Genomic DNA, 19,974 nt, shown 5'->3' with positions numbered 1-19,974 from the left:
GTTGAATCAAGTAAACAAAATCAAAGAAAAGGTGAATGATCTGCTTTCTCTGAAGATCACATGTCAAACTGTATAAGATGTTGAAAAGCAAATGAACAAGTTTGATAAATATTGCAAAGAGGCTGAAGAACTGCATAATTCAATTCGTTGAAATGCTGATACCTCATGATGATTATGATAAGCAAAACAAATAGTTTAGTGCTAAAATGACTGAAAACCAGGAATTTTTTAAAGATGTCTGAGAAAGGTTGGCTGATACTGGAAATCTTTGAATGTGGATAAAATTTGTGATGCTTCATCTATAAAAAGCTGTGAAATAGGACCTGATGACAGTATTTCAAATGTGTCCACAAAACGATCTCTTCATAGCAAAGCATCAAAAGGTTCAACTACTACTTTAAGTTCAACATCTTCTGCACGGATAAAGGCCATGGCAGAAAAAGCTGCATTATTAAAACATGCTGCTACTATGGAGAGGAGACATGTTTTGGAGGAAGAGGAAGAGAGACTTTGCATTCAAAGTGAAAGACTCAAAAAACAAAAGGAACAACTCATGATCATGAACGCAAAAATAGCAGCCAACGATGCAAAGTTCTCAGTTTTAACAACTACGCATGATGGAAGTAGTAGAAGGGCACTCTCTGATGATTCAAAATGTAAAAAATCACATTCACTTTATCACAATGTACAACTATAGTTGCCTGAGAATTCTACTCAAATTCCAATGCACTGTTCAATCACACAACAAACAAACCAGGCAGCTGCTGTTCAAAATAATTCAGTCTCTCATTGAGAATCACAAGTTTATTCTTCACAAACTTCTCCGCAAACTGATACTGGACAAAATATATTGTACAACATCATGCAGCAACAGGCAAATATAATCATTGAATCTTAAGAACATCATGTTGAAACTGCCTTACAGACTCAGGGAAAAATGGAGAGCTATATCCTGTGAGTTACAAGAACGCAATGGTTGTAGGAGTAATTACTTTATGAATTTCTTCACTGATAAAATAGATAACATTAGAAATACTATAGCGAATGTAGATTCTATAGCGTCTAACACTTCAGTTTCATCCATCGCACCCAAAGATAAATTGCAGTGCTTTACAAATATAGGACAGGAAGAGCTAAATAATCATTAAAATATGGATGCCACAAGGATCCGTCCCCTTCTATCTTTAATATACATGTTGCCCCTTGGTAATATTATTAGAAAATACGGAATTAGCTTCCACTGTTATGCTGATGATACTCAGCTATATATCTCAACGAGACCAGATGAAACTGGGTGTTATATTACACAGCAACTTGTCTTTTGAAAATCATATTTCCCATGTTACAAAAACTGCATTCTTCCATCTTAGAAACATTGCCAAGCTACGAAACATGTGATCTGTTTCTGATGCAGAAAAGCTAGTTCATGCATTCATGACCTCTAGACTGGACTATTGTAGTGCACTTCTAGGTGATTATCCTGCTTCTTCAGTAAACAAGCTACAGGTAGTCCAAAATGCAGCAGCTAGAGTCCTTGTGAGGTCAAGAAAATATGATCATATTACCCCAATTTTACAGTCTCTGTACTGGCTACCTATTAAGTTCCGTATCAGTTACAAATTATCATTACTTACCTATAAGGCCCTAAATGGTTTAGCTCCTGTGAACCTAACTAACCTTCTACCACGTTACAATCCGTCATGCTCCCTAAGGTCACAAAATACTGGACTTTTGGTAGTTCCTAGGATAGCAAAGTCAACTAAAGGAGGTAGAGCTTTTTCACATTTGGCTTCCAAACTCTGGAATAGCCTTCCTGATAATGTCCGGGGTTCAGACACACTCTCTCTGTTTAAATCTAGATTAAAAACACATCTCTTTCGGAAAGCATTCGAATAAAGTATCTTAAATTGTGAGTGTAGTTGCATCTGATCAAATGTGCATTCTTATTCTTTAGCTTGGGTTAAACTTATTAATTTTACTTTGTTGGATCAGCAGCTATGCTAATGATGTCTCTATTTGTTTCTATGTTTTGCCACGGTATTTACTTCTATTTGGTAACTAGGATTTACACAAGCTCCAGTCTGGATCCAGAACACCTGAGAAGAAATGATCCTGACCCTCAGAGGAATTGAACTGAATGTAACAGCCCAGCTTGCTCATCGGGGGGATATGGGTTCTTTACCTCCTCCAATCTTAGTATCTTAAATTGTGAGTGTAGTTGCATCTGATCAAATGCGCATTCTTATTCTTTAGCTTGGGTTAAACTTATAAATTTTACTTTGTTGGATCAGCAGCTATGCTATGCTATAACAGCCCAGCTTGCTCATCGGGGGGATATGGCTTCTTTGCCTCCTCCAATCTTAGTTATTCCAATCTTCGATGGAGATCCATTTACAGTTTACTGCTTTTATTTAAACTTTTGAGCATGGAATTGAAAGAAAGACCACAAATTCAAAGGATTGCATGTATCATATAGAACAGTACACTAGAGGACAACCGAGAGCACTGGTGAGAAGCTGTCAGCATATGCCAGCTGAACAAGGATTCAAAAAGGCCAAGGATTTGTTGAAGGAGCACTTTGGCCATGAGTTGAAAATCACATCAGCCTATATTGAAAAGGCATTGAATTGGCCTGTAATAAAACCTGATGACATCAATAGTTTGCAAGCGTATGCTTTGTTTCTAAGAGGGTATTGCAATGTCATGATAAACTTGCAGTATATGGATGAGATTAATGCTTCATCGAATCTTAAGAACAGCATGTTGAAACTGCCTTACCGACTTACCGAAAAATGGAGAGCCATAGCCTGTGATTTACAAGAAAGCAATTGTTAAAAGATTACAGATATATTACAGAAAAAGATTACAGATATGGTGGACTTCATTGAGCATCAGGTGAAGGTTCTCACAGATCCTCTCTTTGGAGATATTAAAGATATACAACCACCCATATTACATAAAATCAAATCTGCTCCTCCTTACAGTGGTAAAGGGCAGCGTTCAGCTATAGTGGCTATAGTAAACACTGTTGAAGGTTTTCAGCCTAAAGTCCATTCATCACAGCACTGCTCTGCATCTTGCTGCTATGCATGCAAAGAGAACCATCTTTTGGAAAAATGCCCTTTGATTCAGAAGATGACTCACAGTCAAAGGATTGAGTTTTTGAAGAATCATGGTTTTTGCTTTGCTCGTTTGAAAATTGGGCACCTTAGTAAAGATTACAAGAGTCGACAAACTTGTTGTGTGTGCAGTCAGAAGCATCCTACTATACTGCATATCTCAGCGAAGAGTAAACCCTTTGAAGAAAAGCTAGTGAGTAATGCTCTTGTTACTCTGCAGACCTATGCTCATACTGGGGCCGGAGAACAAGACTGTTCATTGTCTATTTTGCCAGTAAAGGTGAAGTCTAGGCTTGGAGACTTTACAGTAACAACACATGCCTTCTTGGATCCAGGGAGTACAGCCACTTTTTACATCCGTGCTAGAAGTCTTTACTCAGAAGACAATACCTGTAAACAAAGGCAATGCAGTTGATCAAAGGGATCTAAGAAAATTGAAATATTTGGATGTTATCAATATTCCCAAACTGGATGCTGAAGTTAAATTATTAATTGGTACAAATGCTCCAAAGCTCTAGGAACCATGGGAGATCATCAGTAGTGAAGGTCAAGGACCCTATGCCGTTAAGACTCTATTGGGGTGGGTCATAAACGGTTTTGTAAAAGAAGCAGATGATGAAAGGAAGACTTTCGATCTTTCAGTCTTTCAATCAGTTAATGCTAATAGGATCTCGGATGCCAAGACAGAAGAATTACTGGTTGCACAGTACAATCACGATTTCAAAGAGAAATCTTTAGAAGATGAATTCAAACCGTCTAGAGAGGATCAACGTTTTATGGAGATAATGGATCAGTCAGTTACCACTGAAAATGGTCATTACTGTATTAACATGCCATTTAGGCAAGACATTTTCATGCCTAATAATATGTGCCTTGTGGAACAGTGTTTAATGAGCTTGAAAAGAAAGTTAACTAAGAACCAGGAGTTTCAAGAAAAATACTCAGCTTTCATCGCTGATGTTATTGGCAAAGGGGTATGCTGAAGTAATACCACAAGATCAGTTACAGTGGGATGATGGAAAGGTGTGGTATATCCCACATCACGGGGTATACCATCCTAAAAAAAAAGGATATTAGAGTTGTGTTTGACTGTAGTGCAGTCTTTAAAGGAATGTGCTCTGGAGGCTCAAGCAACACAGGACACATATTCAGTCCTCTGTTACTTCTGGAACAAGTAATTTTGCATTAGAACAGGACAGAGTTGAAGAGGAAATGAAAAAGTTCCGAACTGGATTCTGTTGTCAAGGTCTTACACCAAATGATCTTTCTCAAGCAGAATCAGCAATTATTGAATTTTCTCAACGTGGTTCATTCAAACAGGAAATTTCTTCTCTGCAAAGTGGAACATCTGGAGTTAAAAGGAGTAGTAACATCTACAAGCTTGATCCAGTTTTGATTGATGGTTTACTAAGAATGGGTGGAAGACTTAGTAGATCAGCAATGCCTGAGGAGATTAAATGTCCAGTTATCCTGCCAAAAGAACATCATATATCCAAACTTATCATGCAGCATGTTCATAAGCAACTAGGCCATGCAGGGAGAAACCAATGCTGTCAACATTGTGTAAAAGGTATTGGATTATTTAAGCAAACTTCTGCTTGTACAAAAGTAATCTCTGAGTGTGTCATATGTCGATGTTTTCAAGGCAAATTTAGAGAACAGAAAATGTCAGACTTACCAAAGGAAGGGATTGTGCCAGATTTGCCTCCTTTTACTAATACTGGTGTAGACTACTTTGGACCTATTGATGTGAAAAGAGGTTGCAGTGTTGTGAAAAGATATGGAGTTTTGTTCACCTGTATGACTAGTCGAGCAGTACACCTTAAAGTAGCCTACTCTCTGGATACAAATTCCTGTATAAATTGCATTTGTCGTTTCATTTGTCGTCGCGGGCAAGTAGTGCATTTAAGATCCGATAATGGAACAAATTTTATTGGAGCAGAGAGGGACCTTAGTGAAGCTTTGAAGTCACTGGATCATAATGAAATTCAGTGTACATTTCTAGCAGAAGGCATAAAATGGACCTTTAATCCTCCTGCAGGATCCCATCATGGAGGTGTGTGGGAAAGGCTCATTCGCCTTGTAAAGAAAGTTTTGTACTACAGAACCAGGACTTTTTCAAGAAAGTGACTTGTATATCAGACGTAGATGGCGGCAAGTCCAATATCTGTCTGATCTTTTCTGGAAAAGTTGGATAAGGGATTATCTTCCATTTAGCTTCAGGAATGTCAAAAATGGATTAAACCATGTAGAAACTTTGTTGTTGGTGATATAGTAGTCATAATGGATCCAACAGCTCCACGTGGCTCATGGACATTAGGCAAAATCATCCAAACATATCCTGACAAAAATTTATTTGTTCGCTCTGTACATTTGAAGACAAAAACAGGACTACTGGATAGACCGGTTTCTAAGATCTGCTTGCTGCTTGAAGATATAAAGGACTGATCTTTAACAAGAAATACACACACACCTTTTTTTGTTTGTTTTTTGGCTCCTTTGATAATTTAAGAAATAATTGTAGCTACACCAACAATTATGGGGCTGGTTTGTTGGAGCCAGTGTCAATGTATATGTATTTCGGGCTGTCACCAAGGTGGAGGCAGTAGGTGCACAGAGTGTTTTTAAACCTGTGTTTTACACGTAGAGGGATGTGAGCTTGGAGGGGGAATGCATACATATTTTACCTCACACACAGGATAGATGTTCACCATCTCTCAAGTATGTTTAATGTTTGCATTTGGTATATAAAGAAACAGAAAGGTAGACATGGACTACAATACTTTTGATGTGTGTAAAAAGTGCATTGTATAACCAAGCTGTCGGCAGCTATAGGAGCAGCTGTAACAGATCTCCTCGAACTGGACCAACTCCATCCTGCTTTCCATCTATTTAATATTTTCAGTGTCCACACACGGAGGAAATTCTGCGCTTACTGCGTCAGTGAAATTTTCCACTTCTTTCCTGTATGGTTCATTGCCTGCATGGTCCCAGTCTGTGTGCACACTTTTGCAAACCTTTTGCTTGCGTCCTGCGGTTCTGGTAACGTTAGATGTGCCATCACGTCTCTCATATCAGACACTGTCCAAGCTCTAACAACAAAAAAGCATATATATATATATATATATATATATATATATATATATATATATATATATATATATATATATATATATATATATATATACTATTTATTATACTTATAAATATGGACTAGTATGGTTGGATTGGAAAAGAAAAAGTCAGCCAAAAAGAAAAGAAAAAGTAGTTGTCTAGCCAGGAGGCTTTCACCGACATCCGACGGGAGCTCAATACTCAATGCATCGAACGGGTAGCCTCACTGATGTAAGAAAGAAAGGTAAGGTTATGTAACCGGGAGCCTCTTGCCAGCATCAGATGGGAGCTCAATATTCACGGCATGAATGTATAAGATTCACTGGTAGTCGGATGGAAAGGCCAAGATTGCTTAACCCGGGAGGGCTCTTGCAGCATTCAATGGGAGTTCAATACTCATGGCAATACTCACCCAAATAAGTGCCATGAATCAGCAATATGGTCATTTGTCAAGTCGTCATATTGTCAGCACGTGAGATCGATGATACATGTTACCGTGCATGGGTGGAGTAAGAGAGAAACTCTTTTTATTATTGTCATAGCGTAACTATTTGGCATTTTAAACCATGCAGGTGCGCGAGAGACACCCAGCAAACATTCAGAGGTCTTTTGACTGTTGAAAAGACGTCCGTCTGACACGTCCCGTCATGGTTGAAAAATAGTTCCAAAATGAAAGATGAACCGACGTCTTTGACATCTTCTGGATGTGAACTGCATGTCTTTTCTACACATCCCTGGACGTCTAATTGGTCATCTTCTGGACGTCTAAATGTGTCGTCTTCTGAACGTTGTCATCTTCTGGATGTTTAAATGCGTTGCTGCATAGTTTAAGTGTATGTATATATAAGCCTGCTTATAAAATAATCACACACCCATTGTGTAACATCGTGAAAGGCAATCAATTATGTCTTGAGGTTTATCACATCTTGACAAAGGTTCAAGATCGGTCCAGTCGTTTTCTTGTTATAACGACTTCATTTTCTCGTTATCTCGACATAACGAAAGTTTGTTTTCTTGTTATAATGACATGACAGTTTTACTGTAGCTATAGTAATGAACTCAACTTTGACATGCATCTGATGGACAACCATGCAGGCGCTCTTACTGTAGCCTATATTTCAGCAAATTTTGCTTCGCCTAGGTAATAACATCTACAATAATGTACATTAATATAGGCTGATCAGTCACATCATTAGATCCCATCCTACTGTAGATAAACAGAACATCTCCACTTATTAACTACCTAATCATGTGCCTAAAAGAGGCACAAATAAAGATACAGGTACAAACAGAGTACAGTGACTTCAACGTTGGTTTTGATAAGCAGTTATTTTATGACACAGAATGCGTTGGTGAAACTTAATACACAAAATAATCATATTGATTCAAGCATTTAACATTTATGAATCAATTGTCAGTAATGAACAATACTGCACAAATTATAGCGATCACAAGGAAGGTCCGCGTACAGTAAAGTGGTCTATAGTGTCACCTGCTAGCGCAGTTTTGTAAATTCTTAGAGAAAACGAAGTCGTTATTACGAGAAAACGACTTTCATTATGTCGGGATAAGGAGCAAATTAAGTCGTTATAAAAGAAAACGACTTTCATTATATTGAGAAAATTAAGTCGTTTAAACGAGAAAACAAGAAGGAAAAAAATTATAATGCATGGCCGCTTAAAACTTCCGTAGTTTAGCATCTGTTAACCAAACTAAAATACCAATTACAAAATACGGAATTATTATATAAAGGGATAATTTACCCAAAAACTCTGTCATTTACTCACCCTCATGCTTCAAAACTGTATACCTTTCTATGTCCTGCTGATACTGTTTTCACGTTTTCTTTACTGGGACAATGACAAATAAGTATCTTCAAGATGATAAAAATCTATTTTAAAAAAAAAGAGTTTTTCAATGTAATCTTTGTATCCATTTGGATTTCTGAAGTAAGTTTACAGGCCTACCATTTTCATCAGAAATATGATTTAATGACGGTCATCACTGAATAAAAAGTGCTGAAATACTTTTCTGAAATAATTATTGTCAAACATTTCTATTTTCGCAGTATTTGTTTATTAATGTTTTTAATATATAATAATATAAATCAATATTATTTAATTGCATTTATTTTTAAATACTTTAATCATATAAATAATATTAATATTAATATCTGAATGTGGAATAACCATTTTGCAGAAGACATTGTTGTCATGTGACTAGAAAATCATAGAAGACCCTAATCATAAAATATGTTCGAAATCATTGCTAGATCTCACAATCCATTAACTGCCATTGTAGGAAAAATTACTATGATAGTTAATGGGAGGCGAGATCCGCTTGGTTTCAAACATTCTTCCAAATATCTTTGTGTTCAGCAGAACATAGAAAGTTTTACAGGTTTGAAACATGTGGGTAAGAAAATGTATAACTATTTTCTTTTTTGGGTGAACTATCCCTTAAAAACATTACAGTTGTTTGGCTCATATCTTGTAACCTCCACCCCCAGCTGTTCCTGGAGCGAGCTTCGGGTGTTCTGCCATCGCTGCATCCACTTGAGTGTCCACCTCTTCACAGCATCTGAGGGAAGATAATATATTTGTTTTTAAAATAAATAAAATAAAAAATTGGAGATAAATGACATTCACTTATTTTCAAAATATCTTGATGGTCTACAGCGAAAAAAAGAAAAGAAAAAAAAACCTTGATGATTGAATCATGAATGAAACATTAGAAAAAGGTAATCAACGTGCATTAGATTTTATTTTTATAGTATAAAACAGGACATTTCTAATAAGACAGGTGGGTTGTGATGTCCCCTGAATAATTAAAGCGTACCAATAAAAGTTAAATCTATATGTAACTTTTAGACTACTAACGTTATGTAGGGGAATTTACAGTTAAAACCCAAGGACCAGATATGTCTCAATGAAGACCAGGAGTCAGAGATGAGTTCAATTAATTATAATAATTTTACTTAGAGTATACTTACTAGAAAATAGTTTGCAATTTCATCAGCAGAAGTCAGCTTCAACACTCTCGAAGGAGTTCACAGGCCGCCCCCAGTACAATACAAAATCAACCACAGTTATACCCTGACAGAGGATACTAATTGCGTCAATACATAAGTCAACAAAATTCTGATTGGTTCCAAAACCTAGATAAACTCTCCAAAGACGTATATCTGATACGCTGGACACTGGCAGTTGATCGTTTTTCCTGGGACTGTGTGAGCTTCTCCCTGTACAGACAGATACTAACACATGTACACAGAGAACTTATCTAGAATTCAAGGCTTTCTAGCACTGGCAAGTGTCTTATCATTACGATTGGATACACACACATAATATGTGGACATTAATCTTGAGGAAAAGAAATACAGCACACATAAGGTTAAACATTTCACTCTTGCTATAACTTGATTAATAGTCAAACAAGAAATCATGTAATAATATAATTAATATCAGTATGAAGGATATGGCAACTCGGCATCCACTCCTTCAGTTAGCTAATTTTAGCCATAATCAGTGAATTTCAGTTGACAATGTGGGCATCATTTCTCTCGGTTCCTTCAAGTCAAACAAGTAAAACTCAAGTTAAACATCAAATAATACAAAATTTACTTACCCAGCAGTAGATTTTATATAATATATATCGATACATCTCCATCCTCGAGTCCTCTTTGAGTCCTCTCCTCTCCTCGTGGTTGCTCAATGTTCCGGAAGAATGGGATATCTCGCAAGATAATCTATTCTATCATGGGATTTTGTAATATCTAACCACACTGGGCACTTTGTGTCAATCCCTCCAGCCGCTCTGCTTCTGCCTCTCCTTCATCCACCTGCCTCTTCAGAGCCTTCACACGCAGAGTCAGCTGAAGAACCACACAGCATTAAACACAGAAACACTCCACGGGTCTCTCTCATACACCGATCATCACACACACACATTGCTCTATATGTGCACATGTAACGTGTGTATTCTTCACCTGGTCTCTCTGCTCTGTGTGCTGCTGTCTCTCCTCATCCAGGGTGATGTTCAGCTCCTTTAGTTTCCTCTCCAACCGTCACTGAGAGGACACCACAGAGCTCTTCTCTCTGCAAAAACACTTAAATCTAAATGTGCTTTTGTCTTAGGATGACCTGAAGTGTGTTGGGAGTTTTCTTATGCTCTGAGATAGTTCAGATACTGAGTTTTAATGTGAAATGTTGCAGATCAACTATAATGATTTGTAGAGGATCAGTGCTGCCTCACTCCCGTTTACATTTATTAATCTTGTAAATGTGTTTCTGTCTTGCAAACTTGTTAATTAGATCCATAATTTATCAGGATGATAATGTAAGAGTGGACAAAACCATTATTCTGCTAAATGGTATGTTACAAAAAAAATTGAGGGAACAACTTAATTCATACGCTGGAACACAAATATTAAGTCTTTTCAGAATTGTTTATTGCAATGCAAACATCATATCAAAGAATATGTGCAGAAAAAAGAGAAATCCAAGAGTCATTCCACAGAAGAGTTATCATTATGTGTCTCTTATGGTGTGTCCTGTATGCATATGCATCACAAGCCTGATACTGTCACAATACACTCGGAGAGCAAGGAACGATGTGTTCTTCAATATGTATTTTAATAATTCAATAGTCCAATCCAAGGGGACCGTAGGAGACAGAGGAACACATGGAAAGACATTCAGAACCGACCAACACTGATTGAAAGGACTAGGGCTTTTAAACACCGGGTAAATGAGGAAGAACGAGACACACCTGGAATCAAATTAACACAATTAACGGAGACAGAAACTGGGTCACAGAGAGCAAAAACACACATAACCCTGACAGTTATGTTTTGTCTTTTGAAAACAACAACAAAAGCATATTAAATATCTGTCCTCTGCTTTAACATGCAGGAGCTACTGTTTGTTTACACCAACTGTTGACAGATAAAGTAAAAAAAATGAATTAATTATATCATGCATATTTGCAGATGTGTGCTGCATAAACAGTATATGTGTGTGTCCATGTTATTAAGTTATATTATATTAATTTATGATGTATATATATATATATATATATATATATATTATTGGAAAGAAGAATGTAAATTAGTCCAAACCAATTTGATGTACCAATTAACATTTCTTTTATAAAATATTAATTTAATGACTTACAGTCATGATTCAGACGTTATGTTCATCTAATGAACAGAATGGACCATCAAACCCTGCAAGTAAAAGACTTTTATTAAATACACTTCATCAAAAACACTTATTACACAAGGGTTTACTATGACTATCACTTACCTCCTGAAATGATGGAATAATGTACGGTAGTCCAGCAGTTCAAATCAACTAAAAGATATTAAAAAAAATAAGTACTTTACTATCTGATCAGCTATCATAATGTGACTTTCATTCTAACATGAGGACCCTCATCACCAGGATGTAATGATATGAGCTGTGTGTATTTCATGTCTTATAGCAACACACTCAGAAAACTTTAAACATTAAAATTCTAAAAACATATATTTGCTTGCTTTTACTGGCATACTAACATAGTAATAACACATCTTGCAGTTACTCAAACATCAATTAAATTCATTGATAAGTTAACTGGTTAGTAGATAAATAAGTATACACGCGTGAAAATGTGTATGTTCGGTTTCTCATTTTTCCCAATAAACTGTTAGCATTATTAAAGTGACGTGACATTCAGCCAAGTACACTCAAAAAAATGGTTTTCCGGCACTGTTCGTTTTACACATATATGTTTTGTTAAAACAACACAAATATATTTAGTTTTCCGACAAAACACAATTGTATTGTGTTTAATCAACTTAAAATGTTTAATTTTAAATTTTACTTAATTATCAATCGTTAAAGTAACGTAAAGGGTTTAATTTCGTGATAAAAAAAAAAACCGGAAGTGACGATTTCCAACGCATTTGATGACGGTGTGGAGGGGAGCAAGAGGTATCAGTCAGGTAAGAAAATCTAAAGTTTTTATTGTGTTAAGTCAAAGTCTTTAATTTCTCTTAGAGTTTCTGTTTTGAGGTGCTTTTGTTTTGCAGTCTAGTATTGTGTAATGGTTTATTGCACCGTTAATAGATGACTTTGAAGCGTTGGGAGATGTGAAAGCGCACGACTCTCTGTAATGTATTTACTTTAGTATATATATATATATATACACTAGGGCTGAAACAATTACTCGACATTATCGACAACGTCGACGATAAAAATAAAATTTTCAGCAAATGTTTTTGAGTAACGTTAGTGGTTTGATCTCGTATCTGCCTGATTTGAAAGCCTGCATTAATGCAGTTTGACCAGTGTGGCGCTGTAGCGCAAGATTGTAATACACTCTCCTGATTCAATTCAAAAGAAGAAGATAGCACTTCAGTTCGAGGAAACCGACCCGATCCGAACCTTGGATGAATATGTAAATATATACTGCACGCCTTCCTCTCAATAACTGCATAAACACAACAAAAAACTGACCGCGATGTAAAAGCAGCTCTTAAGAACACAGAGATATGGATGTTTGCACGAACTCTGAGGTTCTCCAGGCACTCCAGTAAAGAAAAGTCCAGTCACGTTTATTTATATAACAGTCCTTTATGCAATCGATAGCTTTTCAATATTAAACATGAAAATACAGAGTAAGTGTCGCTAGAATTATAACTTGATTTCCTTTTATAAAGCAGCTCTCCGGTATGGAGCTAGCTAATAATAAAATCATTTTATAAGTGGGGGAAATATTTCATTAAAGTCTTAGTTCTGCGCTAGATCAAACCAAACTGTTTTGATTATCATAACCCAATAAGGTATTTTAAGAGAGATTGTATTTATTAATAAAATGTTTATCCAAAAATAAAACGTCCTATCACTTACCTTTACTTTATATTATACATATGGCTTACAATAAGAGATGTTAAGAGACAGAATGATTTGTCATTCAGCTACTTCCTCATATAACTAATCAAATGGCGAATATGAGTTTCTCTCTTACCTCATTTTGTGTGCCAAATATATTTGTATAAATTAATTGTATTAGTAATACATAATGACTTTAAAAAGTGGAAGTAATTACCTTTATTTGTTATAATATGTATATTTTAACTAATTTAAAAAGATAAATAATCAATAAATGTCTAACCATGAGATGTCGACCGAGTTTGGAGAGCCCTGGCTCAGCACAGTGGAAGTATTTGAAGCTTTGTTTATGAACATGGCGGTGTGGTCATACAATGACTTTAAACCGGACACTACTCTGAGCTGTTCACATTATACAAATGCTCCAGATATGTAATCAGGTCCTCCTTTAGGAATGGTAAACATGACACTATTCATCACTCACACAAATAAATCACTTAATATTTTGATCATTGAATTGGTTTTTGCTGTTCAATTTTTTTTATTTTTTTTTTTAACACATTGCACTTCATGTGTACAGGTTTGTGCAGAATTTGAGACATCCAGAATTACCATAGGCCCATTAGAATCAACAATCTTTGCCAAACTTGATTCGGACTGCAAAATTACGAAGATGTTTTCATACTGAAGAAGAGACCTTGGACAAATACTGAAACCCTCTTGGTGCCCACTACACAGGTAAGAACAACTGCACTCAACACAACCTTGTATTAAAACATTATTCTCTCACTGGTTACTGGAAATTGACAAAAAAAGACAGATAAGATAAGGTTTATTAATACAATAAATACAAAATATGTGGTATATCTATAAACTGATAGATTTATTTTGATGCAAGGCAGGGGTGTCCAGACCTGCTCTAGGAAAGCCAGTGTTCTGTGGGGTTCAGCTCTAACACACCTGCCTGGAACTTCAGGTAAGACTTTTTTGTTTTAAAATTCCCAAGAACCTTGATTAGCTGGTTCAGGTGTGTTTAAATGGCTAGATCACCCAAAAATAAACATGTCATTATTCACCCTCATGTCGTTTCAAACCCGTAAGACCATCATTCATCTGCAGAGCACAAATTATGATATTTTTTAAGGATGCCCCGATCATGATTTTTCATGGCCGATACCGATTTCTTTTACAAGCAAACTGGACGATTTTTTTTTTTTATCTTTAAGCAACAAACAAGAAGGAAGGACAGTCCACAGTCTACAGTCCAAAATTGAGGGAAAGCTCAATAAAGCCCCTTTCACACTGCGATTCCGGCAAATACAGATCCCGTAACGACACGTGACATCAGGGCGTGACGTGTAATGTACGAGTCGAAAACATTAGGCATGTAATACTTTCACTGAATCTGGCGAACGATCTCGGTGTCACCGTGGAAAGTGAGGAACTAACTGATCTCTGCTTCATACAGTTTGCACTTGTTTTTTTTCAGTGAACGTTGATCTTCCTTCAAAACAGCCAGTAAAAGAGTCACACGATAATGTCATCACTACGACACGGCATTAGATCTGGCTTTTGTTCACACAGCGCTTGTCCCGGGATTGAACCCAGCAATGTTACTACGTCCCCGACCCGAGTTCAATGCTGGAATCAATCCCGGGATGTGTTTGCTTTCACACAGAAGTAATGTAGTCGGAGCACGCGGGCGCACTTCCGGAAAAATCGGCTGAAAAAAATTCCAAAGACCGGCCGATTACCAATTGCGTATTTAAAGCAAAAACCGTCTGGTTTCCAATTTATGGCCGGTCAATTGGTGCATCCCTAATATTTTTATGAAAATGCGAGAGATTTCTGAACCTCCATAAAGGCTGCAATGCAACTGAAATGTTCCCAGAGTCATAGTAAGGACATCAGTAAAACAGTCCATGTGGCATCAATGCTTCAACCACACTTTTACAAAGGTACAAGAATACATTTTGTGCAAAGAAAACAAAAATAGCGACTTTAATCAACAATTCTTCTCCAAATCACATATTCTGCCATTATGGACAGTAACAAGAGGCATGAACATTGCTTTCCTCTGCGTGTAATCAAGGCTCAGTGCAGGCGTGTTGTAGGTCAGCAGCACCATGTGCATGAATTATTTACGTGCTGTTGATAATGGTGGAAGATGCGATTTGGAGAAGAATTGTTGAATAAAGTCGCTGTTTTAATTTTGTTTGCACAAAAAAGTATTTTTGTTTACTTTGTAAAATTATGGTTGAACCACTGGTGTCACATGGACTGTTTTACTGATGTCCTTACTATGTTTCTGGGTCTGGGAACATTCCAGTTCTGTTGTTAACCATACAGGGTCCAGATGTGTAACATTTTCCACTGTAATGTTTGTTAGAATCCCATCTTGACTGCTTGCCTGGATTTCCCATAAGAAGATGAATGACTGACTTTTTTTCATGTAATTTTAGAAAAAAAAAACAAAGGCTAAATTTTGTTGTTTTCATCTTCAGACTAATGAAATTGAAGGATCAAAATGAAGACCCTAGCAGTATGGAGTATATGGTGAGTTCAAGGTTAATAAATTATTTGTTAAAGTTAATACACAATAATTTGAGTTCTCCATGCTTTTAAATACTTCTAGGATACAGACGTTGCCAGCAGTCAGGAGGTGATCCAGAAGACTCATGGGAATCTATTTGAAGCTGCATCATTGAAGACAATCCAGCAGATGTTGGAGTTTTAAAGGATAAAGTTCTTCAGGACCTATAGCAGTTTACAGTCTGTAAAACCATGTTACTGGGACTGATTTATGGACTGAACTTGAGCAACCCTCCTGAACTCAGGTACACATTTGGAATACTGAAGAAGTTATTTCTGGAGCCACTTCCTGTTCCTGGAATAAGGTTTGATTGGTTGCCCATGAATGCCAATTAGAATTGTATTTGCTATTTTGTGTAATTTTGTAATGTGGTTTAAACTGTATTTTACTGTGTGTAATTATTTATTGCTTGTTTAACAAATACACTTTGATCATTTGTGACATCTTGTCTTTTGTCTCATTACAAGACAAAACATACAAAAAATGCTTTGTTGAAGGGAGTAACTTCAAAAAGAAAATATTGTGTTAAAGTAACTAGAACTAATTGTGTGGAACCACTGTCCATAATTGAAATGAGTAATTTGAAACAAACCTCCTTATGTTGATAGAGTGAAACAAATTTGGCTAGATTGTAATAAACCAAAACATGTTGAGTTAACTTAACCAGTTTAAGTTGAAGCAAAGTCAATAAATTGAGTTGGTTGAACATTACTATTTCACATAGATTCTACCTCATTCAGTTGTGTTGTCACAACACAAGGAGTTTGCATAGATTCAAAAAATTCCATTAATGTTATCAAAACACAATTTGGTTGTGTGGAACCACTGTCCATAATTGACTTAAGTAAGTTTAAAGAGTCATTTTTTTGAGTGTATGGTGACCCATACTCGTGGTATTGAAGGTGGAGAGAGTGCTGTACAAGCACTCCCCCCACCCACAATTCCTGCCGGCCCGAGACTCGAACTCACAACCTTTTGATCGCGAGTACAACTCTCTAACCATTAGGCCACGACTTCCTCGCAAACTTGTTAAAGAGCAGTTTAACAGTGTTTTACTTTTCAGGACTACAGTTGTGGACTTACTTTGACTGTTGGTTTTGTGACTTTGTTTTGGGAAATAAAGAATGACACAGATGGTCAGTGATATGAGAACACATAGAGACACTACTGTGGTCATCGCTACTACTGTCAGATAAGTTTCACTCTCATTGTTCTTGGTTGTAGTTTGGCCAGCCGTTTTGTCAGCAGCTGTGGTTGGAGCATGTGTGATCACTAGAAAAAAAGATACTTAAATGAACATAAGTCAGACTGATTAATCTTTTCCTTTTAATCAAATAAATTCAGTACCTGTGGATGACAATGTAGTGGAAATTGTTGAATAAAATGTTTTATCTGTAATCAAAATACAAATATCTTTTAAAGTATGAAATGTATCTATAATTTCATACATATTTAAACAGTAATACAAATGTTAACCCATATCTTCCTGCTGGTATAAAAAACATTAACAAGCTTGTATAAACTTTTGAACATTTACATCTACTATATTAACAAACAGACAGATTAACCACAGGATATAATCACCACAACATGATTTTAATCTAACCCCTACCAATATATATTTAACTTACATATTTATCATATTAATTACCACAATAATCCAAAAATATTTTGACTAACCTATCACAACAATTCACATTCATTATCATATTAACTTAATCTTTCAGTCTAATCAATGTCTGTCAAAGAGTCTGGTTTTAAACTTAAGTGTTAAAATATTGAAAACACACCTTTCATCACCAGCTTCGTCTCATAGCAGGTTTTTTCATTCACTCTGCACCGATACCACAGTTCATCAGTTTGTACTGCATTGTTTATAAGCAAAGATCCGTTGTTTAGTTGTTTCGCTCTCATGTACAGGGGGTCCGGGGGTTTCTCTGTGCTGCTTGAGGGCTTGAATGGAGCGCGATACTGGGTTATATCTGTTAATTCGTGACCATTAAGAACTTTCCAAGTTACTGGTGCAGTTCTGTTTTGTAGAGGATGTTCAGAGCATGGCAGCAACACTGAAGAGTTTAGCCTTGCATGGACAGGGTTCAAAGATTTACACTCTGAAACAAGAGAAACACAGAAGTAGTAATATTATACATGTATATGGTTCTCCAATGGGGGTTATTAGCTTTTTAAAACATCTGCATTCTCACTTATAATACTCAGGTTAAATCGAGTTGTTTGAAGGCAGTCCTGATTCTTGTAGACCTGACAGTCATAAAGACCACTATCGGATGATCTGAAGTCTTTCAGATCAAGTGTAACATTTCCAGCATCATTCCTCACAGACCATCTCTGGTGCTCTGATGCTGGAGAGATGTCTGGATACATCAGGATGACTTTATCTTGGTTGATACTGCGTAGTTTGACTGTCAGAGAAGTCAGAGTTGTTGTTTGGCAAGAAATAGACATGCTGTCACCAAGTAAATGGCTTATGTTCAACTGATGAACCTGCTTGCAGGGTCTCTCTGTTTCACCTAAAAGTGTTTACCAATATTAAATTAATAAAATGACTTTTAGATCAATTTTAGATAAACACATTGTCTGAGTTAATCTTTGCACACAAACACACACACATAATTAAATCAAAGACTGTGCTTAGGGACACACTTTCTTGCTTTAAAATGTAAGTTTTATACACTAGCTAACAGAACACATTTGTTAGCACAATTGTATTATAGAATTATATAATTGTACAACTATATAATACAATTATATAATTGTATGCTGGTTAAATGAATTTGATTTCATATAAAAGACACTTACCTTTACATAATAATGCTGCTGTTAGAAGATACAGGAGCTGGAAATAAGAAAGCTGAAAACTCTTCATCATATACAGATGCTCACTGCTGGACAGCTCAACACTATATGAGCACAAGCCACATAACTTCACTTTCATAGAGCTGTTTTCAGTTACTCCAAACTTAATGCGGAAGTAGGAAATATGGTCTAATTCTGTGCTCAGAGGCCTTCAGTTAGCAATGGGGAGTTTTTGAAGAGCCAAAGTAGGAAATGTGTTCTGTGTATAATGTCAGATGTGCAATTTTTCAAACATTTTAAATGATTAAAACAATTAGCTATATGAATTATTTTTGGAAAGATGTACAAAAGGCAATTTTCATTTCCTTCTCTTAACGTTCACCTAATGAAATCATCAGTGAAAATGATAATAAATTAAAATGTATTTGTGAAAAAATTATAGTGAAAATAATTTAACCTCAGATTGCACATCTAGTTTACACAGTAATAATGGTGATGTGTAGAAGCAATAAATGTAGAAAAGTGGGAAACAAAACCCTTCACTAGCTATTATTAATTTTACAGCAAGACTGAAGTTACTATGTGTCCAAAAATGAAGCAGACGTTCTTTTCCCTTTATCAAAGGGCAGCTCTCATTCACACACCATTCCACAGATTCCTCTCTCAGTCTTCAGCAGGAACTGGTTGATGGAGGTCCGGCTGGAATGATCACCCATCATCCATCAGAGCATATAAATTAATATATATAAAACATATATTCTACATATAGTTATAATTTTTATTAATATTATTATTACTTAAAATTATATAAGGAAATGTATTTAATAATTAAAATTGCACATATACTGTAGTCATATTCTAAATACTTCACCAAGCACATCAAAATAGCAAACCAGCCATAACTGCTTTCTATTAAAAAAACTTCTCTATCTTCTCTCTCTGTCACACACACATACTTGAGTTCATTCTCTAGTGCCGTGACTTTGGACTGTAGTGCCTCTTTCTGTTCCTGCATCTCTTCCAATTCGCAATGCTCTACCAACTGAGCTACAGGAACACTAAAACAGCATTAAACACAGAAACACTCCACGGGTCTCTCATATACACCGATAATCACACACACACACATTGCTCTATATGTGCACATGTAATGTGTGTATTCTTCACTAGAAACTGACACCGGTATTGTAGGCTACTCTATCTTGGCTGTGTGCTTGAATGCCTCTGTCTGGCCACTCTACCATAGAATTCAGAAAAGTGAAGTGTTGCACATGATCTCTGGAGCTCAACAAGCGTTACTGTCAGGTTCTTAGTCACCTCTCACTTATCAGTCTACCAAAGCCCTTCTCCCCCTGATTGCTCAGGTTGGCTAGGTTACCAGCTGTAGAAAGAGTCCTGATCATTTCAAAATTCTTCCTTTTAAAAATGTTAGAGGCCACAGTCTTGGAAGTCTTTAATG

General features: G+C 36.3%; 1 protein-coding gene and 1 long non-coding RNA gene across 3 annotated transcripts in view; both read right to left on the bottom strand.

The window, feature by feature from the left end:
* The window catches only part of LOC128030711 (uncharacterized), a 199,003-nt gene that overhangs the window by 127,627 nt on the left and 51,402 nt on the right, over positions 1–19,974 (bottom strand). For both annotated transcript variants that reach the window (XM_052618574.1, XM_052618573.1), the window contains exon 2: positions 17,961–18,229. In XM_052618574.1, the coding sequence (XP_052474534.1) occupies positions 17,961–18,229 (269 nt within the window). The remainder of the gene's footprint in view (positions 1–17,960; positions 18,230–19,974) is intronic.
* On the bottom strand, positions 7,659–10,344 carry LOC128030716 (uncharacterized). Its single transcript, XR_008187948.1, has 3 exons — positions 10,222–10,344; positions 9,861–10,107; positions 7,659–8,813 (listed from the first exon to the last, which is right to left on the bottom strand). It is a non-coding gene; the product is annotated as an uncharacterized LOC128030716 (long non-coding RNA).

Source organism: Carassius gibelio, chromosome A16 (assembly GCF_023724105.1).
Source record: "Carassius gibelio isolate Cgi1373 ecotype wild population from Czech Republic chromosome A16, carGib1.2-hapl.c, whole genome shotgun sequence".
Classification (NCBI taxonomy): domain Eukaryota; kingdom Metazoa; phylum Chordata; class Actinopteri; order Cypriniformes; family Cyprinidae; genus Carassius; species Carassius gibelio.
The sequence above is the reverse complement of the archived record's forward strand: the minus strand, read 5'-3'. Positions and strand labels throughout refer to the sequence as shown.